The sequence below is a fragment of the Opisthocomus hoazin genome, chromosome 2, assembly GCF_030867145.1.
Source record: "Opisthocomus hoazin isolate bOpiHoa1 chromosome 2, bOpiHoa1.hap1, whole genome shotgun sequence".
In the NCBI taxonomy this organism is placed as follows: Eukaryota; Metazoa; Chordata; class Aves; order Opisthocomiformes; family Opisthocomidae; genus Opisthocomus; species Opisthocomus hoazin.
The window spans coordinates 84,972,649-85,000,331 of record NC_134415.1 but is presented as its reverse complement, the minus strand read 5'-3'; the positions used below and the strand labels follow the sequence as shown (position 1 = coordinate 85,000,331).

General features: G+C 45.5%; 1 protein-coding gene across 1 annotated transcript; it reads right to left on the bottom strand.

The window, feature by feature from the left end:
* Nucleotides 1-637: 637 nt before the first annotated feature.
* On the bottom strand, nt 638-27,683 carry FAXC (failed axon connections homolog, metaxin like GST domain containing). Its single transcript, XM_075414326.1, has 6 exons — nt 27,341-27,683; nt 26,606-26,741; nt 21,004-21,200; nt 13,817-14,034; nt 8,946-9,062; nt 638-7,390 (listed from the first exon to the last, which is right to left on the bottom strand). Exons 1-6 carry the CDS (start codon nt 27,613-27,615, stop codon nt 7,107-7,109), a joined length of 1,227 nt encoding a protein of 408 aa, XP_075270441.1. The 5' UTR covers nt 27,616-27,683; the 3' UTR covers nt 638-7,106.

Here is a 27,683-nt window from a genome sequence, read left to right as displayed (position 1 = left end):
CCACTTACGCAGCAGGATCTGATGTCGATCCTCTGCGAGGTCTGAAGGCACCTGTTGAGAGTCTTGCACCTTTATCACCCATGCACCGTTGCCCCGTGTTTCTTCCAGCAAGGCCACGTCTCCTGTCACATGGTCCCTACGCTGCGACCAGGGCAGGGGGGACTTACACTTGCTGAAAATCTCCAGAATGCTATCGTATAATGAAACTACCCAGCACTGCACTTTGGGCAAAGACCTTAAAGCTTACGCCCTCCTCTGATGGAATTCCCTACTCAGGATTATTTATTTTCATACTGGTAGCAGTAGCCACGAAACAGAGGGGGGGAGGGAGGGGCGAGCAGGGACCCGTCCTCATGCCCAAGTTTAAGTGCAGTCCTTCTATGCTGGCCCCTAAAGTCCTTCCTAGGACTCACCTCTAGGTGAGAGACAATCGGTGACAGAGTGACCCCACCCAAATAATGCTGGTGGCTAAAGCACTTGCCTGGCAAGATCAGGGTTTAACTCCGTGGCCATTAAAGCTTCACGCAGCCCCCGCTCTCACACCGCCAGTTCACAGCTCTACAGAAAGCAGAGACATTCAGAACAAGAACATGAGCCCAAAAGGTATTTTAGATCCATCAGTTATAATTTACACAACGATGACATACAGCATAAAGACAAAATATACAGATTTTCATATATATATACATGGATCAACACAGTGCACAATTTAAAGTTATGTTACAATTAAGTGTACAATTTTAAATATGGCTTTATAAACTAGTAATAACAGTGCTAAAATAATTTATGTCTCACATAAGTTCATAGACAAACAACATAACGCAGCTACAGCATTAAAGTCCTCATTTAGCAATGTGTTGCTTCATTTTGTTAATTAAACCTTGTACACTGGATATATCCCTCCCCCCGTACCCATCCACATGTACTATATTCTCACTGGATTGCACACTCCAATGGTTAAAACTCTGGGACTTCTTCAAGGATCCCAAAAAATAAAAACCTGTACATTCCAGGAAAGATTAGTTGTAAGAACAAACAAAGAAGTGAGGGAAGAACAAACACAAACATCGCACCCAGTGAGAATACCAACGCTACCGGTGAAGCTTAAAAATGTTCTGCCTTTTTTTTTTTTCGGCTTAGAGAGCTTAAAAAACCAACAGTCACATCTTGTTTGCCTTACTGCCCCAAGTAATGCAAATTTTTAGGTGAGGATAATTAGACAAAGGAATAAGAGAAGCGCTAAATTCTGGATCACTTGGAAGCTCAGTTGGAAACTCTGGCCCCACTGAAGCAAACAGTACTTTTGTCAGCAACTTCAAGGGGGGGCAGGATTTTATTTGTTCTGCAAAAGTTGAATGCCTTTTAGAAGCATATTCTCCATTTCAGCTTTAGTTTGTTGAGCTGAACATGGAAATTATTAGATGGTATCCTACAATCTTTTTCCTGCACGAGTCAGACCAAATGCCCCTAACGATCTCCTCTGGCCTTAAAAATCTGCAAGTGGGGCAGCCAGGACGTGGTGCTAACAGTTTAGCCCCGCAGTGACACACTGACCGTTTCCATCAACTGAGAGTCCTGTGCTGTACACAGACATCCCGTTCCTTTTCCAAACTCCTCAGGAGCTGCAGAAACCTTTGGTGAGAAGTACTTCACCTTAGTGTACTTATATAGGGAAGGAATGCAAGAGAAGCCCTCCCTGATCGCCATCAAAGAGAGAACTGCCCAGAACTGCTGAGTTGATTTATATCGAAACACTCTTCTCCACTAAGACAAAGCTGTGAAGACTAGGGTCACTGGCCTGAAAATTAAGTCCCCCCTTGAGCCAGCAACCCCCACAGTACAGGGGAACCTTCCCTCAGCAGGGCACCAGCTGGACATGGCAGCCCACGTCCAGCAGCGAGCTCCAAGCTGTGCTCACTGCGATGCTCCGTAAAGGGGTCAGACCCAAACGGATCCTCGCCCTTGCCCTTCGTCACCAGGACGCAGATGACTCTGCAGCACGGGACGACAGCATGCTGGCAGCCTCATCAGAGCCACGGCTACCAAATGAGTCCCCGCGCTGCCTACACTTAGCACCAGTGAACACCCAACGCACAGCACAGCACACACAAATACCTCTGGCACTAATCAACTGCTGAAAACCTCCGTGGTCATTTAAATGTACCTCTGGTCTCTCAGTCCACGGGATTAGACACTACTACTTGGATGCTCCTCCAGACCACAGCCACTGACACGTACGGCACAACTCACACCTACACTATATACATATATATATATATATATATATATATATATATAAAAGTATCTATATATCTGTTTCCATACGCCAGCTACTGGGCCACCCAGCATAATTCTACATTTAGAGAGCATAATTTGCTTTATTTTGATCACATGCCTAATTCATAATTTTGCAGTATTTGGGCATGGGGGGGCTAGGCTAAACAGCTACTTGTCAGAAAACAGATTCAAATTCTTATTCAAACATCTAAGGACAAGACCCACTTGAATTCATCCTCCACCACAGAAATTTCACTTGGTGAGCTGCCCTGCATAAATCTGCACATAACACACTTTTCCAGCAGGCAATATTTTGTAAGTATGAAACTGTCATGATTACTTGAGCAGACATCACTGACAAAAGGAAATCTGTGCCTGAACTGTTGCTGCAGAAATATTTCAGGCAATATTTTTTCAAAGAGAATATAGATCTGGAAGGACACTGCCAAGGTTTTAAAGATCAAAATGTGTGACTCGCAGTGTTATAATTGGATGGGAACAGTCCTCCAGATCTGAAACATCGGGTTTGGTTTGGTTTTTAAATCTAGCACCACATTTGTAGGATTTCTGTAGGACCCATACATCCCGGCGCCTGTTTCCCCTACTCGGTAACAGTGAGCTCTGCTGACAGAGCCAATGACTCTGACAGGGCTAAACAAATCCCTTCTGACATGACAGAGCGTTGCACAGTCACACACTGCAGCTCACATGAAAAAACAACAGGCTGCTTCAAACTTTACTCTGCTGGAAATGCAGGGCTTGCTTTAAACCCCCATTTGCCAAATGAGGAGCAGACCAATTATCCATTCTCTCAAAGCAGAACTAGGGAAACAAAGGCAGTAGTCAGCCTTTGGCAGTATTTAAGGTAAAGTAAGTGGGAGGAACCGTGCTGTCTCCTCCCCAGGATGAGTCGTCATGCTCCCACAGGGCTCCCGCCCGGCTGCTGGAGCAGCAGTGTTGGCCAGGCTGCAGGTCCAGCCCGTGTCCTCCTGCGGCCACCCAGCACTCTCCCCACATCCCACCCTCTCCCTCCTGCCCTGACCACCCATGGGCCCCCTGCCCTATTTCAGGAGGGGATGGACAGCATGGAGGAGCCCCAACCTAGCCTTCCTCCCACTGGGATCATGTACCACTGTCATCCCAAAACCAGCCCAGGTCCATGGCTGGGACCACAACCGGGTCTAGCCGTGATGCTCTCAGCGACCTGACAGACACCTGACTCTCAGGACAATGGTCCACGAACCCTTCCTAATGTCACCCTGCAATGAGTGTCCGGCCATCGCAGCAGGACACCCAGCCGGGCAAAAACCTTCTGTGGTCAGCGTCACCTCAGACATGACATCGTGGCTTCCTCCGCCCTCCAGTGACCATCCCAGCTCACCCGGCAGGCAGTCAGCACCCCGCAGCTGTCCCAGGTTTCACCGCTGCAGAGACACCTGATGCCCCCCGTCCCCGCCAGCAGCATGGCCAGGACCTCCAGCACCCCTACGACAGAATTGCTTGCAATCTTCACCAGTGAGGAAGAAAAAAAAAAAAAAACAGGAGAGAAAGATGCTCACTGACTATTTTCAGTTCTGTGTAGCCCCTCAGCACCAAGATAAAAAAGTAGACATCATCAGGGGAGAATAAAACATTGCAGGACTGAGAAAGCTTTGCTCTTTTAGCAGAAGTTTGGAAAGAGAAAAAAAAAAAAATCTGTTCTGGTTTTTTTTTTGAAGAAAACTCATTTTGGTTTGCATGGGTAAAGAGAAGATGAACTTTTTCACAGATTTAAAAAAGCTACTTTTCTTTTTAATATTCCTCCCCCCCCACAACACTTTATCAAGACCAGCTTCCAAAAGAAAAAAACTTGGAGTAAATCCTTTTAAAGAGGTCCAACAGTCAGTATTTGTTTCCAGAAGGGATAAATAAACCCAAGGATTTCCTACCAAACCTGGACAAAATACTACACCTATAAATTCCTAACAAGAGGCAGTTTCCTGATTTCACCTCTAGTTTAAAACACGGCCAAACCCAAAAACGCAGACTTTATTGAGAGGAGCTGTCATGAAGAGAAAGCCAACTAACTTCTCCAAGCAACCTGAGTAGTCCCTCAGGAAGGGAAGGCATGCGACAAAATACAACCAACCCACTGATTAATACCCTAAAAACTCAGCCAACAGGAAAAAGCCGCTTCCCCTTCTGCGACCCCTTCTGCCCTTCTCTTCTTCACCCTGCCCAGGGGCAAAGCCCATTACCTGGCCTGTCGGGGTGAGGTTCAGCCTCTGCTGAAGCATACCAGTTCATCAAAACAAAAGCAAAAAACGCCAGGAGCGAGCGTAACCGCGGCCCTCTGAGGCTCCTACGTCCCCGGCGCAGGTCCCCACGCCGTGGTGTGGCAGACGAGCGAGGCCACGGTGCGACACCGGCCGTGCACTGCGATGGTGTCGCCTGTCTCTGGCCACGCAAAGTCCAGATCCAGCCACACAGATGTGGGAGGGCAAAACGACGTCGCCGATTTCAGGACGTCGCAAGGGCCGCTGCCACGGACAGATCTGTCAGCCTGTCGAAATTACAAAGGCGATGCTGCTCACTGAACTCGGGCTGGTCTTTTAAGACCTGGGACTCACGGCTGGGACTCATCTGCTGCAAGCACACCCTCCCAACGCTGAAGCGATGGAGAAAGCACAGCCTTCAAACACGCACAGGTAAGTGAATGAGAACATCTCCAGCAGAATTTCCAGCACACAAACATTTTTAAAGAGGAGTTCTTTTGATGCGGATGCCTTTTAGCCACAATACCAATACCTACATTTTTGCAGGCAAAATCTGCCCTGACTTGGCTACGAAGTTTCACAGGCATGTCAGGCCATCACCTTTGTGCTTTCAAGCCCAAGATTATCTTCTTGTGCCCTATTCCTGTGCTTAGTTTCCTGAGAAGGGTCCCAAGTGACTGGATGGTATGTTCCTCCTTCTCGGTTTTAGTTCACCTTGCAAATGACACTTACCCACAACAACGGAGACCACCGACTGGACATGGCTCCAAGGACACGCCTGGGGAACTGAGGAAACGGGTGCAAATTCACACCCATCTCAGACCACACCAAACCAGTCAGCTCTCGCTGCAGTGACTCCCATGCACGAACAGACCTGGGATCTCACTGCAGATGTGTGTCCCCCTGCTTTCAGAGCCATGGCTAGCTCGGTGCTTCCCTCAAGCAAGCATTTTCCTCCGCAGAAGACACTCTACGACCCAAGAAAGAGAGGTATTCTTTGAAAGCTGGAGTTATTTCAGGCTCCAAGATATTAGGACTACCAACTAGTGGCATCCTAAAGCAGCTTTCTGCCCTGTCCGCTCCCAGAACGTATGGCACAACCAACACCTTGTAAAAATTTTGCTGAGGAATCCCGATTCATCTAACTGTAACTCACTGAGAGAGTCCTAATTAAAATATTTTTAAACAGACCACCACTAAAGTCTGCAGGCAAATACTTGACTTTATATGCATGTTTACAAATACCATAGCAGTCTCTATGCTTTATTTCTACTCAAAACCAACTAGGCATGGCCAAGCAATGCCGACATACATGCTTACTTTCAAAGCAGCGAGTAAATCCAACGGATTCATTCTCACCTCTAACCTGCATTTAGGGAGACACGACCATGAAGCATGTCAGCACGTGTGCAATCATTTTGGATTTGGGGTTCCAGATTCACAGATGTGCTAGCAAAGCACCTTAAAAATCAATTCCAGTCACTCCTTCTGCACATGGAAATCCCCACAGACAGCCGCGCTGACGCAGCTGCCCTACCTCAACTACCTCCCACACACCAGCTTTAGGGACTGTGCACCGCAAGCTAACACAGTGCCCAGCACCCGCTGAAGGGCCTTGCTAGGCAGCTCTAAAGCATTTGATTGCCTGGGCCCACATCTTGCATTTACACAGCATTCCATGCCTAGAACTACACCAAATCGCTTTGCAAGCTTCATAGGTTTGACGTGTCTGTTGGTAAGAGTACAACACTGCTGAGGTGCACCAGACTTTCAGTAACAAATCCCAATTCTTTAGCCTTGCCTAGCAATAACAGGCAAGTAAAACATAGTAACAGTGATTTGAAAACACAGAAGAAATTTGGCCAATACACATTCCAGATAACGTATGATCTCCCAAACACTTAAAATCAACATTTCTCTTCTGAATAAAAATATTCTAGAGTTGTGACTTCAATCTTCTGCAAAGAAAAAGAAACATTAAAAAGCTCCTTTCTGTAGGAATATGTTTTTCTCCGGCCTTTCTTGACTGCCTCAGAAAGAACTGGGAGCAGTTCTTTCCTGCAGACACTGTAGTAACATATGCACCCAGAGTACAGGTAGCTATCAAATAAACTCCCCCCCGAAACTCTGCCAAATCAATACAGCATCAATCATTTTCTTCCATGGGAGAAAGGTGTGCCAGCCATGCCTCTTCCATTTTTGTCCTCAACCCATTCCTGTAAAGACATCACCACAAACCAGCTCTGACAAATGGTCCGCTTCCTGGAGGTCTGTCCCACCTGGCTACAGGATCTGGTTTTGAACACGAACAAAAATGTAGATTGAAAGGTCCTGTTGCCCTCTGGGCCTCCAGTTTGCCCATGTGTGTTTTAAACAGCTGTTTACCTTGGTTCCATCTGAACAGTTACACAAAATGAAATAAGGTTGAAATAGTCCAGGTAGCATGTGACAGACGAGTCAAGCACAATGGTCTCTTCCAAAGTGGTATAAACCTCTTCCTGACCTGGAGGAGAAAATAAATCAGACTGATCCCAAGCAACAGCTTGTCTGCAAAACAGGAGATGCTCCTATGCATCACTTGCATTGTTCATGATCTCTGTAGTCATCCATGTCCACATCCGAATCAAAGAGGGAGTGTCCAGTGTAATCTGTGTCAGGGGTTTGAGAAACACTATTCCCTTCCTCATCAAATGTTTCTGTCCTTGAATAAAAACTGAAGTCCTGCAAAGGGGAGTAAGTCTTGCTTGCTTCGCTGCTTTCCTCAGATTCATACAGAGTGTTATCATCATCATGGTGCCATTCTGGCCAAAATTTCCTCCTTATTCTTTCACAATACATAGCAAGGTTAATCAGTTCACCTGCAACACAGCACAACAGACTCCAGTAAATACATCCAGCCAATAATGCTCTAACTCACCTGCTGATGCAGAAAAACGTTAGCACTGTTGGAAACAAACTGTGCAGGTTCCTTCCAAAGCGGTTTCAGAATGCCAAGATCCCATCGATCCTCTTGGCTCTGTTTGTAACTTTCATATAACTTAAAACACACATTATTAACCTACACACAACACGAAGTGTTACACTGGAATGAATATAAATACATGCAGCTAAACAGTTATCCCAAATTCAACCTCTACAGAAATAAATCAAGACAAGATACTAATGCTGTAAGTTTTCACAATAAAATCCTTGCTTATTTTGCAGAAATTTGGTTCCTAAACACATAATTTGATCCTATACATACATAATACACTTCTTAAAACAGTGAATTTGGGTTTTCCACCACCAGATGGCAGCGTTGTCTGCATGATAAATTCACATTTTAAAGTTTTTATACGGTTACTGGCTCACCTCTAAAGTTCCTAGCTTCAGTACCTTATGCCTTATGTTTATACATACACATATGCTTAGAGAAGAAATTACAAAAAACTTCAAAGAAGTAACAGCATATTAAAGGGAATGTGTATGTGAAACCTGCACTCACAATAGCATGAGCAGGTGGATCGGTACAGAGAATCATCCATATCGCGCATCTATTGCCACCTATTTATTTTCATTAGAGACACATTAGTTTACCAAACATAGTATTCCCTCTTGAAAGCCATGGACCATTCAGAGTTTTGTTCAGGATTCCCCAGACATCAAGGGGAAGAACTGTATAGACAACACTTATGTCCTCATCCCAAGTATTTTTTTCCCCCTCAAGGTTTTAATAATGAGCAACTCTGCCTCATAACTGTTACTTCAGTAGCTCCCTCTTGCACAGAGTAGATCTACAGGTCAGATTCATTCCTTTTGCATCCATTAGCTCTCACATCTTTGTCCTCCTTAGCTCTTCCCACTTTCCATACTGCGTGATTTTATTCTGAAAAGGGACACAAAAATAATTTCACAAGCCTATACCACCCCACAAGAAAAAAAGTGTGTGGAGGGGAGCGGTATGTTGGTTTCCTACTAATGCAAAAACACAGTGACTCCAAAGTCAGTCTCGACTTTTTCCTTTCCCAGCACCTTCAGTAACAGCAAAGGCTCTAATCTCAGCAGGACAATAGCACTTGCAGTTCTACCCTCTATGAAACCACTCAGTTCAGCAGAATTTGTCTCATGGCCATGCTTCTGTCTTCTCATACCTTACCAAGCATTCGCTCCTTAGAGGCATTCAGTCTTTGCTATGTTAAACAGGGAAAAGATCAAGTACAGGAATAGAAACAACTACCACATAGAACACTAAAGAGAAAACAAACAAGAAGTTTAAGAGAAAACAGCATTACAGGGATACAAACGCTACATCAAAGGCAAGAACAGCCTGCAACACAGCTGAACTGCTGCTGCAGTCTTCAAATATCCTTACAAGGTGCTCCAAGTTTAAACATGGCAAATGCCACGAAGAATTTTTCACTTAAGCTTTCTTACCTTTGATTAGTCTTTCTGGTCGAGTCCCTGGTAACGTCCACATTGCCTGTGCCAGATGCCCAAAGACAGTGGCATCAACAGTGGAAACTGTTGGTCCCATAATGTACTTCTTGTCACCTGTAAATACAACCACAAACATTTATCAACTAGATGTCACTTCTCCCCAATTAAAAAAAAAATTTAGATGTTTCCCTGGTTACAGCTTTAGCTTTTTTTTTTTTTCCTACTGAAACCACTTAGCTGAAAAGGTTCACTGGTTCAAAGACAGGGATTCAATGTTGAATATGGTTTAAAAGCTGTTGCTAGGGTTCAGCAGGTGACCTCCATCACTGCAGCTTCCCCTGTGCTCACCACTTCTGTAACTAGGCCGATTACAGAGCCACCACTGGCGAAGTAACCTCCTCTGCGCATCACAGCTGGCAGCATATACACACTGCACTAGTTCTGCTGCTTTTAAAATCTTCTCTGCAGTCAGCAGGTGCCTGAAAGCACCATTTTCTCCTTTGGTGAAAACCCAAAATCATTTAACTGTAGTTCAAAATCACGACTGCACTTGCTGAAAAAAGCTGGTCACCCCATATCTCTCATGTGCGCAGATACAGTTTCAGGTTGCCCATCTGATCACACGAAAAAAGAAAGCCGTACCCAAAGCTTTCTTCTCCCATCATTTGTTCAGGCTGAAACGGATGCACCAGTCAGACCAGCAGCGACTGCTCAGAAATGAGCTGCGCCTCCAGCAGAAGGACACAGCGGCAGACAGAAGCGATCCGCTCCTCTCACACACCACCACCCCAAACACTGGTCTCTGTCTGGCAGGGACCGAACAGAGGCACACCAGGCACCCAGGCAGGCAAGCAAAACAGCAGCTGCTTGGGACTGGCCTGGGTCAGAAGGGGGACGTGTCTGCTCCACACCGCTATTCTGCTTACTTCTCTGGGCACCCCAATGCCATGATGGTCCTAAGTGGCCACCACAGCACACACAGATGGATAACTACCTAAAACAGGGAAGAAAAATCACATTTCAAAGCCAGCACTTGCAAAGAAACATCCAGTATAAACTCGTTTCCTTGTCACAGGCACAAAGCCTGGAGCAAAGACCGCACACAGGGCACGCAGGTGAGCCATGGGGTATTGCATTAAGTGGCTGCACTGTCCCTGCCTTGGCACAAAGTGCTATCAGCTCTGTGAAATGTGGTACGTAATTGAATTCTCCAAACCCAGTTATCCCATCTCCCCAGGACTTTCTTCCCTGGCCCAATATAAGCTGTCTGAAATTCAGCAGGTTATTAAATGTTAGGGTTATTGAGTGAGTATAGAAAAACTGTCCAGCAGTAAAACTCATCAAATTCCAGAATACAGTACAACAAATGCTGCTGTCCCCTGTACTACAGCGTAGCAAAGCAGTGCTCAGGAATGATCAGTAACAATAACCTCCTCCAGCCTGTCAGATGTAATTTTAACAGAGTTAACTCTCCCCAGCTCTTTCATAGTTGTATCAACCTCCTGTTTGAAAACTACATACAGGGTAAATGTTGTCTTTTCAGTATTTATGTGACGCCTAGCATTCACTGATCTCAAACACAGCTCAAAAATTGGTCCCCAAACCGCAGTTTTATGTAAACACTAGGAATTTAGCACCATACAACCGCATCTGAGACTCCATCCACAGCGATGTTGTGCTAGGAAGCAACACTGCCGTTTCCATCTTGCTACAACCAAGGCAGGCAGTGAGTGAGGGCTGAACCACCCCACTCTTTTGCAAGCAGAATGGCTCCCCAGGCACAACATCTGCACCTTCAAGTACACAGAAACAAAGGGGAAGAGGAGGAAACAGAGCTGTGCTTCCATAAAACCGTAAATCTGGTTTTAGGTCACACTCCACCGCCTAACAAAAGCCTCTACTCACATTTCCTTCTACCCGTTCCAATCCGTTCCCAAAACTTCCAGTGCAACATTTTTTCCAGATGACTTTCCGACAGACCAGGTATCATCTCAGTCTCTAGTTTTATGCCAGATTACACAGCGCCTGTCACATCAAGGCTGTCATAGTGCTAATTACCTCAAACACCTCGCTACATCCCTGGGCTAATCCAACAGAAACGCAACCACCTGGTCACACTGGACTTGGATCAAATTTGTACTGCCCAGGGACCTGAGAGTACACAGCTCCACTACTTATGAGCGCATGTGCCAGACGATTAAAAAGCAGCTACTTCAGCACTGGGTCAAGAAACCCCAGCAAGAGACAGATCTATGGGAGACCTGCACCCTTCCACAGCAGCACGCACAGCAGGCTGCTGCAGGGCATTTCAATTAGCATCAGAGGCTCACGTTCAGGTTAGTCCCGTCTCTGTGTTCCAGATCTGAGCACCCCTGCTCTCCACAAAACATCAAATGCTTTTCAAAAGCCGGTTCAGGCAGCTGCTGCCCTGCAACTCCCTGCTCGGAATCCCCATGTACCCAAAAGGCTGAGGCAGGCAGACAGCTCAGAGGGCACCAACAGATTTATGGGCACTGCTCACTCACTTGCATCTTTCAAATAATTGCCAAGATGTGTATTTTTATATATTGCTAGTTCATAGACCCAGTTCTCCCCACTTCCTTACACTACTACCAGGCAGCAGGAAACTACTACAACACAAGGAAGTTACATTTCCGGTTTAAAGACTGCAGGACAGAGAGCAAGATGATACCAACGGGGCAAGCTGATCCATCACAGGAGGATTAGTTCAAATCTCCACGTTTATATGAGATCTGGAGAAGTCTGTTAGGGAAACAGGTGCATGGGAGAAGAAAAAATTACTCTTAGAAATGAAATAGAAAAAAAGCACAAAGATGCTTGCAAGATGGGAATGTCAAAATGAGCATCACAAGACTTGGCAGCTGCCAAGTTATCACTCTCTGGAAGCAGCTCTTGGAATTTAAAAGTTATTCTTGTTCCCGTGTGAATGCTCTCTGTTAGAAAATGGGGAGTATTAAATTAATCTGATATGCCTGATGACTGACAGCTACAGTTTGGTACATGCAGCTATTCTGCATGATAGGCATCTTTTTTAAGCCCTTATGATTGCCCTCTAATTAACAGCCAAAAGCCCAACTGCTTCCTCTTCTGGGAAAACACATAGGCACATATACGTGGAGGGGAATCTCACAAAGGTTTTTGTGCAGGCAACAGGCTGACTGACCACCTTCTCCTTCCCCCTGTGAAACAGGAGAGTCTCCAGTCAGGCTGGAAGTCCTCGTCCCACCTCCTGTCCAAGGATACCACCTGGAGGCCACAGTTACTAGACTCAACCATAAACAGCTGGCTGGAGAAAACATGAGCATGTTTGTGTTCATGAAAAATCAAGGCAATTATAGAAAAGTAGACAAATGCATCAATAATCAAAAGGGCAAACATAATGACTTACATAACTGTACATTGACTAATGTGACATCCGTTTCAGAGGGGAAGATAAAAAAAATGTACAAAATTCATTTGGTAATGTGGTAAAATAACAGGAATATGACATATGCTCATCAAGGCTTTCTCAAGTACACAAGGCACAACAATCTCGTCAATAATCTGCAAGTAAAAATATAAAACCCCTGCTGATAACATATGTATCACATAACTAAAAAAACTGATATAGTGAAGAAAACACCTTATCCTTGAGGATTTTTCCCACCAAAACCTAAAGGAAGAGACTGTGTAACCATAGCATTTACCCTCACAAGACGACCCAGGCCACTCTGGATGGAGGAAGAAGACTCCAATTTGACATAGGTCACATTTTGACAGTGACTAACATCTGCTACCAATTACTAATGCAAGTGGTGGCACCTCCACCTGCTGAGATCTCATACATAAAGCTGGATGTCTTTTAGAAAGTTTCTGCGTTCTGCTGGGCTCTCCTCAACTTGCTCCCTCCATCCACTCCATACTTGCCTATTTAGAGCATGTGCAATATGTCCTCCTTCCGGAGGGCAGGGCAGGGCAGCACCCCTCCTGCCCTCCACTCAGCCACCTCTTTAAAGCAATCACAACAGGGAACAAAGCAGCCACACAGGTACCATCTCTCTTGGTTCCTTGCACAAGAGACACAAACTCAAGGGAATGACAATTTGCCCAAACCGTTCCTCAAAATGCAAATTTTACACAGAAGCACAGTATCATTAGCTCTCAGCAGACTGCAAGGTGATAAGCAGAGTGTAGGCAGCTCCGGTGCCAATTTCAGCCTGAACTACACAGCAGAAATGAGGCTCATATGGTTCTAGCTAAGTGAGGTCAACCTTAAGACTATCCTTATGGGATCCATCCACAACAAGCAAGAAGCCTAAACCCACCTATTTTGACAACACAGACCCATCTCCTACTAGCAGCTTTGAATAAAGCTGCTAACACCAACCAAATACAATAAAGTCCAGCTAATCAAAATAACATCTGCAAAGGGTTTTCAAGTGGCAGCCTCTTAACAATCTATCAAACAGCCATGAGTCCTGTGAAGAAACAATGACACACCTCCCCCCCAAAAAAAGTAAGAGGTTTCGTTTGCAGAACTAGACACTACGCTTTCCTAAATTCACATAGCAAAATGCTCTTCCAAAAATCACAGGCCACTTTCTGCTCCTCTAGATACACACACCCAATGCTCAGAGAAGAGCACCCCTCTAGAGACACAATTTGGTAGCAAATAGCAGGGAAAGCAACAGTGTCCCTGTCAGAGCAAGGGCGACACTGAATGACAGCAGCAGTACGGACTCTACCCATAGACAAAATGAGATTATTTGTGTACACGATCAAGCTGCCGGGAAGTGCTCACAGTCGATGTCATCCTGTAGACAGTGGGCTGTGAACGAACCGAGCGCGCGTAACTCGCTGTACGTTACCCAGAAGGCCTGCTAGAGTCCGCATGTCCTTCTCCATCAGCGTGTACATCTCCTCCTCCGAGAAGCGGCCAATGCCGTGGCCGTACATTTCACGCTTCACGATCCCTTTGGTCAGATGGCAGAAGATCCACTTCAACAAGTCACTGAACGGGCCAAAAAGTGAAACCATCTTTCGTGTCTCGTGAAGATTTTCCACCCATTGGCAGTAAGCTAAAGTCCTAGAAGGATGCAAAGTAAGTCATAGCAGTGCAATACCCAGACAGTCCACCACCACCCTGCAAAGGCTCGCACAAAGGTTAGGCGTGAGCTTTCTTAACACTGAGTACTCACTGGCCTGATGGAGAGGTAGTTTCCAGTGAACAGTAGACCCTGATGCAATGCAGACCGACAGCAGAGAAAACTGACTTTGTAATACTTACGCAGACTGCCCAGTGCTTATTCTCTCAGTAAATCATGACTCGCTTCAAGAGAAAATAAGATTCACACTGAAATATAAAATAAAAGCTGCAGAATTGTCTTAAACTCAAGTAACAAAATGCAGTGCCAAAAGGACTTATTAGTGAAAGATGACTGACTGCACAGACCTGGAGAAAAACACCACCATCACAGCCCACAAAGAAACTAATCTTTCCCACCAACCTGTTGTCCTTGCTTTCTACACTGCTGAAACTTAGCCAAGCAGCAACTTTGCCCCAAAATAAATACTGTGGCGGTCATTTTTCAGAAGATCTCTGCTCTCCTCAGAAACTAACAATGCCACAATATTTTAAAAATAAAATTAAAAGATGAAGGGGTGGTGGTTATTGGGTTAGTTTTCTCCTGTATTTCTTCCTATGTTCAAAATGTTGATTTTATGAGAGAGACATTCCAAAGGACTCTGCTGTATTTCAGGCTGTACTTCAACTTTATTGAAAGGCAAATATATTATTTTCAAAGGTCTTTTGACAAAAAATTGTCTTACCAACTGAAATTTTTGTTCCCTACATGAATTATTGTTCTTTAGTAATATTGTGGGCAAATAAAAAATTGATTTGCTGCTGTCACTACTCAAGAAACTTGTGAAAAAAGAAGCATTACCTTTTTTAATATCTAGCATCTTCTGACACTATAAAAAAAAAAAAAACAAAAAAGACCACATGACTTTTGTCACCAAGTTCACAGGATATTGGAAAATGGGCTAAAGATATCTCAAAGTATACATGAGAAACATATGAAGCCAACAGGGTCTCAGAAACACTGGGAGTTGATACTCATATTCCATTGTGTTGTAGCAATTTCCAAACTGAAAAATCTAAAAGTGGATTTACATATTTGAGATTGTATGAAAACAGGCTCATGGACACATGATGAACTATTGAAGCTAGAAAGCTGCAAGTTCATGTATGCAATTATATTAACTATTCATTTAATAATCCAATGTTTCCATTTCCAGTAAGATCAGAGCTCAGTTTTTTTAGTTTGGAAACTCTGACTTCAGTATTATTGTTGTACATATTTCTAATTGCATATAATTTCCTTACTGCTGATATGGATTGCCTAATTCAAGGGAAAAAAAAAAAAACCTCAACACACAAAGCAGTATCTCCTGGAGAACTCCTGTGAGGTTTTTTTTTTAAATGTATGTTTTATCAAACTCCGATATGTCATGACAGAAGTTGAATTCAGCAGTACTACCAGGGAACAGCTATGTTTACACCATGCAAATGTTCTAAACTTTAAGGTTCCACAAAGTCTTTACTTGAATTTCTAATAACATGAGGTAAAAGGAAAATATTTGGCATAACAGCTGAAAAAAAAAAAAAAAATCCACTTACAGCTCAAATTTAGAATGCTCCCAACAGAGCAGGTGATAGGCATTTTAATTCTATCAAAAATTGTCCTCTGCAGGACAGTGCCTTCTGCTCAAATTGATTTCATTAAAGTCAGTAAGAGTGAAGCATGTGTAGGTTTTGCTGCAAATGCATGAACAATGAAGAACAAAAATGCACCTGCTATTTTTCTGATGGCTTTTCTCCTCAATAGGTTTCTCCACAACCTCTTGCACTGTATTAATATGACAAAAGCATCCTGCTGACCTTTCACACGCTTCAGTACCACTCTTCGAACGGGGGTGTTCTGCACAATCCTTGTTTTTCAAAATGGACGGATCAACTCAAGTCATTGGACTGATTTCAGCACAGCGGAGTTTGAAACAAAGCCAGATTTAATGCGAGGCACCAGCACAAAAGGGCGAATGTAAAGCCAGCAAGCACCAGAGTAAACAGCTACTGAAACTCCAGAAGTATTAACTCTGGCTAGAAGATGTGGTGCGAGACTGCCTTGCTCCAGGAACAAAGGCACAACAGGATCTAAGGACAGAAAGATGACTGGGCTGAAAGTATAAAGGTGCTCCATAGAGCAGAACGTTTCAGTAGTCATGTTTCACGAGCCTGGGAAAGAACAATTTCCCTTGGACATGTACAGCTCTGAATAGGAAGAAAAAGTTCGGTCTTGATGTGAACATTGGGAAATAATTGCAAATACTATCTCTAGCTGTAAGAAAAACCTGCTCTCCGCGAGCACTGCCATGTGTCTCGTTGCAAAGATCCTCATTCCCCAGCATGGACCTGATCAGCTTTGCCCATCAACTCCGCAACACAACCCACAGAGAGGGTCAACAAGAAAAAGAAGCCAGAACAAAACAGAAGAAGAAGAGAGCAGGCTCTGCTGCAACATTTTGTAATGGTCACCCCAGCTGCACAAGACTAACTTGGTCTTATGGACTTTCCATCGTTACTGTTCACTCCAATCACACTAGCAAGCTGGCACTGCACCAAGAACAATCAACCACGTCCAGGATGGCTTGAAATTCATGAGACAGGATGAACAAGGCTTCCCACAAAGATAATTAGGCTATACTTCAATGGAAAAATACATTCTCCTAGCACTCACTTGCACTGGGGGAGAAGGTCTTTGGGTCTGGAAGCGGCAGAGATCAGATGAAGCATGTAACAATCAAGACAGCAACGCAGTAAGAACACAACTGCACAGCATTTAGGTAACCCTGCTTAGGCTAAACTGTCACGCACAATCTTAAGACATCTTCTTGTCACTTTGAATAAGTAAAGTTGGCACATGTCCCAAATCTCAAACTTACATGGGCAATGAAGGCAGCTAAACAGCCAACCAGAGTTTACTCCTAAAATTTTATGGGTCTGAGCACAAAAAAGCAAAGAAAAAAGCAGGCTCAGATTCAGAGACAGCTAAAAGCACTTCTTAAACTGGCTTTACAAACATTTTGTTAAAATAATTCTATTCAAAGGTTCATTAATCTGTGCTTCCTATGAAAACATGCTCCTCTGCATTTAACCCCACCCATCATCCCTCTGCTCAGACTACAACACTTGAGTATTCTCAACATTACAAAAAGTTAGGAAATGCCAGACATCGGTTAGTCTACATAAACTACTTCAGCGTAACTACACATTTTAAACTACAGTTAGTATTTACAGGATGACATAATTATTTTAAAATATTAGCCTGAACTGAGCATTCTGGGAAACATTAACATTCCTATTTGTGCCAGCACATCTGTACAAATCTTAGAGTATAAATTAAACAATAACACGTTAAAGAGCAATGCTGCGGGGGTGAAGCAAATCTGAAGTCTAAATGTAACAGCAGCTTTGGCCTCAATACATAAATCAGGAGAGGAGATGGAGAAAGTGACTCATCAACAGCGTCTTGCCAGATTATCCCCAAACTGTCTGAACATCAAGGCAAGGGGGAGGTGTTCACAAGGATGTGAACTGGGGGTTATTTTTCCTATCTGAATCTGTGCAGAGTGGAATTTCTTGATAGACAAAAGGGTTATAATGGATTCATTCCACAATCAGCTGTGGAAACCCCACCTGCTGTGCGCCATCCCAGAGCCGCTGGCTTTTAAGCTGCCAGCAGCATTCAAGCCTCATCATTGTTAATAGCAGGAGAGACATCGCTCTTATAATTGGCTTAATGTATTTAAACATTTTTATATTATAAACATAGTTTATGTTTAATACATGGCAAGTCTGAATACCGACCAAAGTCAGATTCATTTGTATTCTCATACCATGCTTTTCCTGTACTTCAAGCACTCATCACATGTGATGTTTACACGGTCTTTTGGAAAAACAAAGCAAGAAATGAGTTAAATATGTGTGTGTATATACATAAACACACACACTTCTAAATCACTAAGGCTGTGTTTGACAATACAGCTAAACCAATCTAGCGGGTTAGTTTGGTTAAGCTGCATATTCCAGGCTTTAGGTTCTCACTAAGCACATTACTGTCACCGACCTGAGATCCCTCTCTTGAGATTACAGTGCCAGAAAGCACCTCACAGCAGCTGCTAGCCCTGCAGGCACCGGGAGCTGCCTGGTTTGAATGTGGGCAGTGCCACTGAGCCCAGCACACCAGCACCAGAAGGACGTGAGAACCTGGCATCCTCCAGCCCGTCTTCTGCAAAGGTCAGATCCCACAAACATGCTGCAGATACACCAAAAACTGAACATGTCCTGAAGATGGCTGTGGGTGCTCTGCTGGCTTCTGAGGGCCCATGGGTCCCTGCAGGCAGTGGAGGTGACCCAGTGCAAGCCTTCTACAGATGACAGAGGTCTGCACCGAATCCAGGACCTGGGGCAAGAGTCAACAAACACACCTCTTCCCTGCTGACTTGGCCCAAGATCCATTCAGGTGAGCAGGCTTTTTTTCTTTTGCAATTTAAACATAGCAAAAGACTAATAGTTACGGCATTCTCCAGGGACAGAAGTTTAAGCGCCAGCTCCAGATCAGTCTCGTGCATCTCGGAGATACGCTCTAATCCCAACACAAAAATAGGTACGCTCACTCACTTTGCTGCCTTTCTGCTCAACCCCTGCCAGGCACCAGAGCCTGGGGCAGAGGCAGGGTGTCTAGAGGCTGAGGTTCACAACAGCCCCGCACTGCTCTCAACTCCAGCTGGAGCAGCAATTTCCACCTGGAAGAGGCTCTAATTGGTGAAGATGAGCAATTACCTCAGCAAAAGCAAAAACATTTCAGGAGGAGATGCTGAGCATCCACCAGGATTAGCTCCATCCAGGGACAGCACACCACAGGATGTACTTTGCTTCTTTGTTCGGTAAATGTACTACAATTTTACTTATTTATCATGAAGCTACTTTGCATGCTGCTGGCAATAAAATGGTATGCATCACTTTTACATTACTGCTTTAGAGGCTTGACTTTATAAACCTTATTCTGCAGAAAGGCGATCACTGTTACAAATTCCTCACTGTGGGACTTGAGGACACCATGAACAGACCTTGAACTTCTGGTGGGAAGTGGGCAGGTTCAAGGACCAATGTGAAGGAATCCCACAACCACAGACGCAATGCTGTCAGGGAGAAATGCGGCCCCATACAGCTAAAACCCGATTTTATTTTGGCGTAACCACAGGATGGTGAAGGTTGTTACCTGGAAATTACGGCGGTACAACTGTGACACCTCATAGCTCAGGCTTTGGCTAGTACAGAGAACCGGCATGGTGTGACCTCACCAACACCGCAAGCCACTGCTACAGCCACACAGCAGGGACATACAGTAAGACTCACAGTTGGATGGTTTACCACACTGCAGCAAAAAAACCTGCCTTAGGGAAACTGAACTGTGTGCCTAAACAGGAAAGGGAACATGGGTACACAACCAGGCATGCACATCTCTATTCTTGCATGGTCTAGCTTTATCCACCCATTTCAACGCCACCTCCCTGGGTCAGTGCCTGAATTTGCAATACCAGACTCCCATGCTCCCCTATGTCGTGCCCAGCAGTGCTGAGTCAGCTCAGAGGCAGCCTGGATGGACAAAAAGCTTCACACACAAAAGCACAATTTGTAATCGAGACACAACAGTGGTATAATTTTGTCATCAGTAATGTCACATTTAAAGCAGTTAAGTCTACGGACGATGAAACAACCAACACTAAGGCAAGGAGATGGAGCATCAGGGGATTAAAAGGCCTCACCTTCCCTTTGGCAGCTACAATAATTGAGGGAGAAAAACGAACAAAAAAAAAAAAGTTGCATTTGCAGGCTACTTGAGATTGAGGCTATGGCACTGCAGACGAGTATAACTGGCGAAGGTCACGCTTCTTGGAAGGCAGGGATTACATTTCTAAACCATATAATTTAAATCTGCCTACGGAATGCTCAAATTGTTCCCAGGAAGCACTAAAAATTATTTTAAGAACTGTATGTACACATGTTGCGGCTCATCTTTGATCACCAGGTGAAAGAAAAAGCAGGTAAACACACTCAATTTAAATCACATACTGTTTTGCACAAAAAGTGCAATATGAATGCAAGACTTGGTACAGCAAGGACTTCAAACACATGCTAGAAAGCAAACTACTGGGAAAAAGCTCTGTGCCTGCTGAGGCATCCAATGCAGCATCCAAGATGCCATGTCCACCTGCTACTTCTGTGAATCCAGACCGGAAAGGGCACTTAAAAAGGACTCAAATGTAAAGGCAGGGGGAAATCACAGGTATTATTTCCAAAGGTGTCAGTAAAATGCACAAAGTACCAGCAAGGCTATACTTATGTTTTCCGTTCATGTACATACTTCAGCTTCTCAGGATACTGTGACTCATACTGTATCCCATCAAGTGGCAGTGTTGCCAACAATACATATTAACAGGAGTATCCTATGTTACAGGAAAGGCAATAATCCATATTGTGATCACACACACAGATAGCTAAAACCAGCAACTGAAAGAACACAACATTCCGGATCTAATGCAGATGCTGGGTTTGTTCCCCTGTGCCCCTCAAACCACGAAGGTATTCAGCCATCTTGATTTCTTGCTCTTAATATTAATAAGGCTGCTTCTACTCGGCGGAACCAGGACAGAGGAACAGTCCACCACTGCTCCCTTCTGCAATGCTGCAGGCGAAGGGCCTGACTCCTCACCTTGCTTACACAGTATCACAATTTTTCAGGGGAATTACCTCCAGCTCATACTAGCACACGCAGAAAGCAGCAGCAGTTTTCTAGGATAAAGAGGCTTGTGAAATTAGTAATTGGGAAATAATTTTCTGCCAGAGAAAATAAGCATTCACATCCAGGCACGAGAACAGACACAGATCTGACGGCACAAGAACGCAACCAGCTTTGCCATGCAAGCTTACCAGTACAAGTGCTCCTCCACCATTTTTGTCACGGCTCTGGAAACAGCTCTTTCCTGCGGACCGAGGTGTTTATTCAAATTCACTCCAAGTTTCTCTTCCAAGAAGTCAATAATGAACTCAGTGCCAGACACTTTCTTGTGATTGTATTCAATCCAAGGCATTTTCCCTTGAGGGGAAAGTTTTCCATCAAAATAGTTCTAAGGAAAAAAAATACCAAACAAGTAAACAAACAAACATACATATAAAAATGGCCCTTCAGGTTCTGTTTCAATGAGAATAAAGCTTTTAAAGTATTTTCTGTGGTTTTAAAGGCAACACTATCCAGAAAATTTTTTAGATTAACACTCTAGACTAGTGGTAGCCATTCAAACAGACCAACAGCTTTACCCTATATGACAATTCAGATTAAATTATTTCCAGGTCCTGCCAGGTGTTACATGCTTTTATGTCAGCTGCCATGTGATGTAATGTTATTTAAGTACCTGAGTTTATTTAAAGGTTGGAGATGCTGAGAACTCCCAGAGGACTGGGTCTGTTATTGTAAACAAGTTTTTAATCACAGGACTCTCAACTAAATTTGGTTCTTGCACAGACCAGCTCTTCTCATGTTAAAAAAGTACTTTATAAAGATGAATTCACTACCTCCAAGGATAAAACACACACAATCACAAGCGTATAATGAAAGGCCTATCATTCCCTGACTGAGCAGGAGGGAAATCTGCCTTTACATTTGGTTCTGCAACCTTGTAACTTAGAAATCTCATACATTTACAGACACATTTGTTACAATTGGGTGTCCAAGAGCCCAGCACCAGTACAGCACCAGTGATAGCTGTATGCTGGTGTACCTGCTCAGCATAGCACTCGCGCAGTAGCAGCAATGTATTTTCCCCATTTTACAGCTGGAGACAGTGAAACAGAGATTAGAGAATTTATGCCTCAAATGACAAACACGAGAGAAATTGCTAGCTTTCAAAACATGATCAGACATTTGACTTCAATTCTTTCTCACTCCTGAACACAGAGACACAAGGCAGGACGTTCTTCCTTTCCTGTGATTCCCATCCTCTCGTCCTGTTATTTAATGAATGAAAAATCCAAGCTCAGAAAGCCGACCCATAAAGGCTCACAATAAAGGCTCTGCACTCAGTCTCTGGCAGTCACCCTAAGCATTTCAGGATCTAGCTCCTAACTGCTGGAGGTTTAGGGTTAGCAGCTCTGGACTGACCTGTTTGGGTCGCAAGTAATTACCCTTCCTGAATCCACTACAGATGGATTAACATCCTCTCGCAGCAAGGAGCGTACACCAGAACACGCCTCCTGCTAGGTCTGAGAGCACAGCATCCTGGTTGTCCCTCAGAACGTGGATGCGCAAATGCGCCGCCATTCCCGGATGCTGTTTCCTTAAGGACGGAAGCAGACGAAACAGGTAATGCTGCTAGGAAAACAACGCCTTCTGGCTGTAGCCTTTTCTGCGATTTCTGCCCAAACAAGTAGCACGGTAGGGACACTGGATTATATAATGGCTCATCTACTGCATCCCTGCGTGGGTGCATAAATCAGATGAACCCACCCAGCCTGAAGGTGTGGGCGACATCGGGCTTGTTGCTCTGGTCCAGGAGAGAAACTCTAAAGCTGCTGAACATTTGAAACTGAAAGCAAATCACTTTCCTTCATCAAAAAGGCTTTTTCAGCACTCAGACTGACTGATAGGTTTCCATAATCTTTCATTATGAATTTAACACACAATTATAAGGTTCTTCTAGAACTACATAGTGTAGTATTGCTGGCTTAATCTGTGTTAAACCCTTTCAGCATGAGATTTCCTTTCTTGTGCACAAACACTGATGTTCTGCAGAAGGTACTAGACTTGCAGATGTGTTTATTACATATTGCAATTACTGTAGGCCATATCATTCGCAACCCCCAAAAAAAGCAAGTTTGCACATATATATAATACAAATAAATACATTACATAAAAACCTGTTAGTACTGCATTAATCTTATCCTCTCAAAAACACAGATGAGAGCTAAAGTTCTTGTACGAAAGTTGGCTTACCTAAACTTAAAAAAGTCTTCTCAGTATTTTCATGTTTCATCACATGCAGTTTATCAAACAAAATGGGAAACATCTTCCAATGACCTCAGCAAACCTTCATCTCTTGACAAATCTGTTAAACTGTTCTTGCCTCCATTGTTCTCAAATGGGTATTTTTAGGCTGGAAACCTCAGTATCGTTATGGCTGCTACTAACTGCCATCAAATATTTATCAATTTTCCACTTAAAAACTGTTTCAGCTGCAAAGCAGGGAAAAGCTATGGTATTATAATTAAAAAAAACAAAAACAACCAAACAAAATATCCCCTCATAGTACATTTAACTGAACTGCAGCCTGCAAAGCAACAATTAACAAGAGGTCCCCAGAACCTCATTTATGGAGGAATTTATAAACAGAATGGCACAGGGCACTTCCAGGCTAACTGTAGAGTAGTATCCAGGAGATTAGTGCTGCTTATGCTTTTACTTTTACTCATGTGTCTTCCCAAGGAGGCTACCATCTTCACATACTTGGCATGAAAACAGCACTTTTCTGCTCTGCTAATACTTATCAGATTACATAAATGCTCAGCGCTTAACATTCACAAGGGAATCAAGGAAAACCAGAAGATCTCCACAAGCACCCAAAAGGGGCTCCTTCACAACAAGCTTTACCAAGAAAAGCATCAAACATGTTGAAAAAAACAGGGAGGTAATATGACAACCCAGCCGGGGTGGGGCTGGCAGAATTATTTTTGATGGAGAACTGGCATCTAGAAAGGCAGCCTCAAGAAAACGTAAGCACATCACAACAGCACATCTGTTGGGAGAAATTCAGATGATAATAAGGTAGAAATGTGTCACCCAGTTCCATTTCTCACTTGCCATTACAGCATGTTGTGTAACACACAGCACGTTATTCAATAGTCTGACGTGCTATGATAAAGTACAAACACAAGGAATGGAAAGGGTAAAAGCAGTCTGACCACCCTGCTGCCTTTTCTTCACCCCAGTTCTCCACCCTCGCTTTGAAGCGTCCCCTCCCCGGGAAGGTGATGGCCGCACCAAGTCTCCAGAGCTGAGCCCTGGCACCAGCTGCCCCTGGCATGCCATCGCTCCTCCATCACGGCCCCCGCCAGCGCACAGGGAAGCGAGGCGTTTCCTCCAGTGTCCGGCCATACCCGCCTACACCGCCACCCCGCTGCCCGCCGCGGGGGCCATCAGAGGTCCCTGTCACCTGCAGTGTTCTACAGGCAACACAGCCACGAGGGAAGAAAATAAAAGTCTCCAGGTAGCCCAAGTACAGGCAACTTCCTAATCGCAGCTGAGCAGGGCACTGCCTGCTGGCTCCCCCCCCCCCGCTACCTCCTGTTCCCCCCCGGCTCCATCCCACGGCGGCATCTGCACCTTCCTCAGCCTGCTGGAGCCGAACACAGCACCGTACTCCCAACGCAAGGACAGAAACAGAGTCTGCCTCTTCTCGAAAAAAAGCTGCATCCCAAGCTCGTAAGCTTAGCTCCACCAAACTTACCTCTAAAACCCTACACAGGGTTGGTAACCCCACAAGCACCTCAAGCCTGTTATCAGCCTGCACAGCTAAAAGCGGCGACCTGGTGTTACCAGCACCTGCGGGACCCACTCCCGCTCCTGCAGCGTGGCACATGGAACATGCGCGGAACCAAGCTGGGTGAAAACCAAATAAACTAAACCTTCCTGGCTCCAGCTAGGCCAGCTCTGGCCCAGCCTGACCTGGCACAGAAAAGCATGCGCAGGAAGGGTCAAGAGGGAGCCACTGAAGGTAGGGCAGTTGCTTTTGGTGGTCCTGCTGACCTACGCCAGCTTAGCGTGCTCACAGCTAGTGAGTAGGGATAGAGAGAGACGCAACACCAAAGAGCAATGCTGACCTTCAGTACAGAAAATAATGAGGGGATGATAACCCTCTGTAAATCCCTCTCCCTCCAAAAAGCTGGGTGACTCACTTCTACCCAGCATTAGCTGTCTGATCAACTCCATCCTGAATCACACAAACGCACAGCGTTATCTTTTAGAAGTGACCAGATCCTGTCACAGCCATCTTTTACACTGCAGCTTTCTTTAACTGCCACCCCTCAGAGCAACTCTGATCATCACAGACCTCTGAACTACATCAACTGCCATTAGAAAGAAAACAGATCTCACCAAAATAGCTTTCCCTTCGTAAGTGCCATTTCTGCTTCTCCACCCAGAGTGATCTGGGTAATGTGCACTAAGCCCTCCTGCTCCACTGAAGTTCAAACTTCAGTATCTTGCAGGTTCTGTAAACCTAAATGAGGAAAACACATCCCACAGGATGGAAATCTTCCTCTTTAATGCTCTGAAGCATCTGATTCAAGTACCATTAAATCGTAAGACAATGAACATTAAACTCAGGCTTTTAAAGACCTAAGCAAAATGTACTAATTAGGTTTTCTTTCACTTTGATGTGAAGGAGTTTAATCGCACATAAAGGTGAATGAATATGAACCATAAATGTGTTTTAAAAATAAAAACGTTGTAATATGGTTGATTTTCTTCTGCAGAACACTGGACATAAATGAAACACTCTTTCTAGCACCTTGGTATGCAGCAGTAAAAACTGACTTGAACCCATGTGGGGTGAGTGTGCAACTTACCCACAGCTCAGCCTCTTTGAGACAAAGTAAGATTTTTGAGGTAATTTACATCACTTGGGGGGGGCAGGGGAGAAAAGAGAGAGAGACATTTTTTCTACCTAACTTCCTCATTGTATTTATCACCGCTGTTACATCATCTTAAACGCACTCAACACAAACAGGAAAGAAACCCACCCCGTGTTTGGAAGAGGTTGCACACTGTACAGCTTGCCGACACCGCAGCAAGGCACGCGCCAGACGCGTGGCATCACAACTGAACCGTGATGCCAACAGGCAAGAGGGCCCGATTCAGATTTCTGCTGTCCTGGCTTTCACTCACCGGAGCAGCTCGGGCTTCATCCCCTGCGGGAAGGTGGCAGGGGATGCACCCAGCCACAATGAGGGGTTGCGAATACTGCACCTTGACAGCAATACTGCCTTCCTTCACTGGAGGGGAAGTACCAGCAATGGGAGGTGAAGCAAAAGGCGAGCATGTCTTCCCAGGAGAGCTCCAGTGAGAAACCCTCCAGGAAAATGGGGAGTGGCACCTGCCTAATCTTGATCTCTTCAGCGTGGTGAAATTCAAAGACCAAACAATGTTATGCTTTAGTTTTGGGGTGTTATGTAGCGTTATATAAACTTCAGACTACTCTCCTGCTTCAGCATTCCCGGTCAAGTTAGCTTCCAATATTCACTTAGCTTTGCCAGTTAAATCTAGAGCTGTTCCACACCAGTGTTAGTCAAGTCTTATCTTTAAAGGTTATACACCAAATTTAACTGGAGACGTGAAAGCGCCGATGTACCCACCAAGCTGCAGGCGTATGTTTACACCTCCCTGCACGAGACAGATTTGGGGGGGTGAGCCAGGATGCCTGTTTGCCATTTCATGCAATTACAGCAAGCCGCAATTGAAAGGAAAAAACGCATGAGGTACCTGGTAGGGTAAATCGGCCATCCTCAGGTAAGTTTCCATTTTCAGACAGAAGGGAGATAAACTTGGGACACCATTGCTAGGCCTTGAAAACTGATGCAGTATGATAGCATCCTTCGAATCGAGCTCTTCCTCTTTCCTGTCAAAAACAGAACAGAATTCAATAAAAAGGAGAGGAGAGGAGAGGAGAGGAGAGGAGAGGGGAGGGGAGGGGAGGGGAGGGGAGGGGAGGGGAGGGGAGGGGAGGGGAGGGGAGGAGGTTCAGGCGCACGGTACATCAGTACACTAAAGAGCCGAAGGAGCAGCCGTGGCCGAGGCCCCACCACACGCACCCTCCCTTACCGCGCTGCCGCAGCTCCGGGATGCACCGGCCCCGGAGCCCGCGGGGAGCGCCGGGGCCGGCGGCGGTCTGGGCCCGCCATGCACCCCGGCGGCTGAGCCCCGCGCAGCCCCCGCCGCCCCGGGCCACCTGTGGAGGCGAGGGCCGGGCACCCCTCCAGAGCCGCCTCCTGCCCTGCCGCAAAGGGTAAACGGGGAGAAAACGGCGTTAAAATGACAAAAAAAAAAAAAAAAAGAAAACGAAAAAAAAATAAAGGGTAAATGGTAAAACCACGGGGAAGCGGAGAAGCCAGGCCTCAGCGCGCGCTCCCCTCAGGTACACGCCCGCACGCGCCGCCTCAGGGGGCAGCGCCCGCCGCCGCGCAGGCCCCGCCGCCCCCGGCCCCGCCGCCGCCTCACCGAATGGCCAGCAGCTCGTGGAGCAGGTAGGCGGCGGCGGCCAGCAGCGCGCCGCCCGTCAGGTACAGCGTCTTCTTCCACCAGGAGTCGGAGCCCAGCGCCGCCATGGTGCCGCCCGCGCCCCCACCCGCCAGCGGGAAGGCGACGATCTCCCCCCCATAGAGGGCGGGCGGCGGCTCCTCGGGCCCCCCGCACCAGCCCAGCGCCAGGCTGCGGTTGCGGCTCAGGTCCGCCACGCAGGAGCGGGGCGCCGCCAGGCCCACCCCCCACAGCATGCTGCGCCCGGGGGCACCCGCATCCCCCGCAGCCGCTCGCCTGCCCTGCCCAGCCCAGCCGTGGCGGG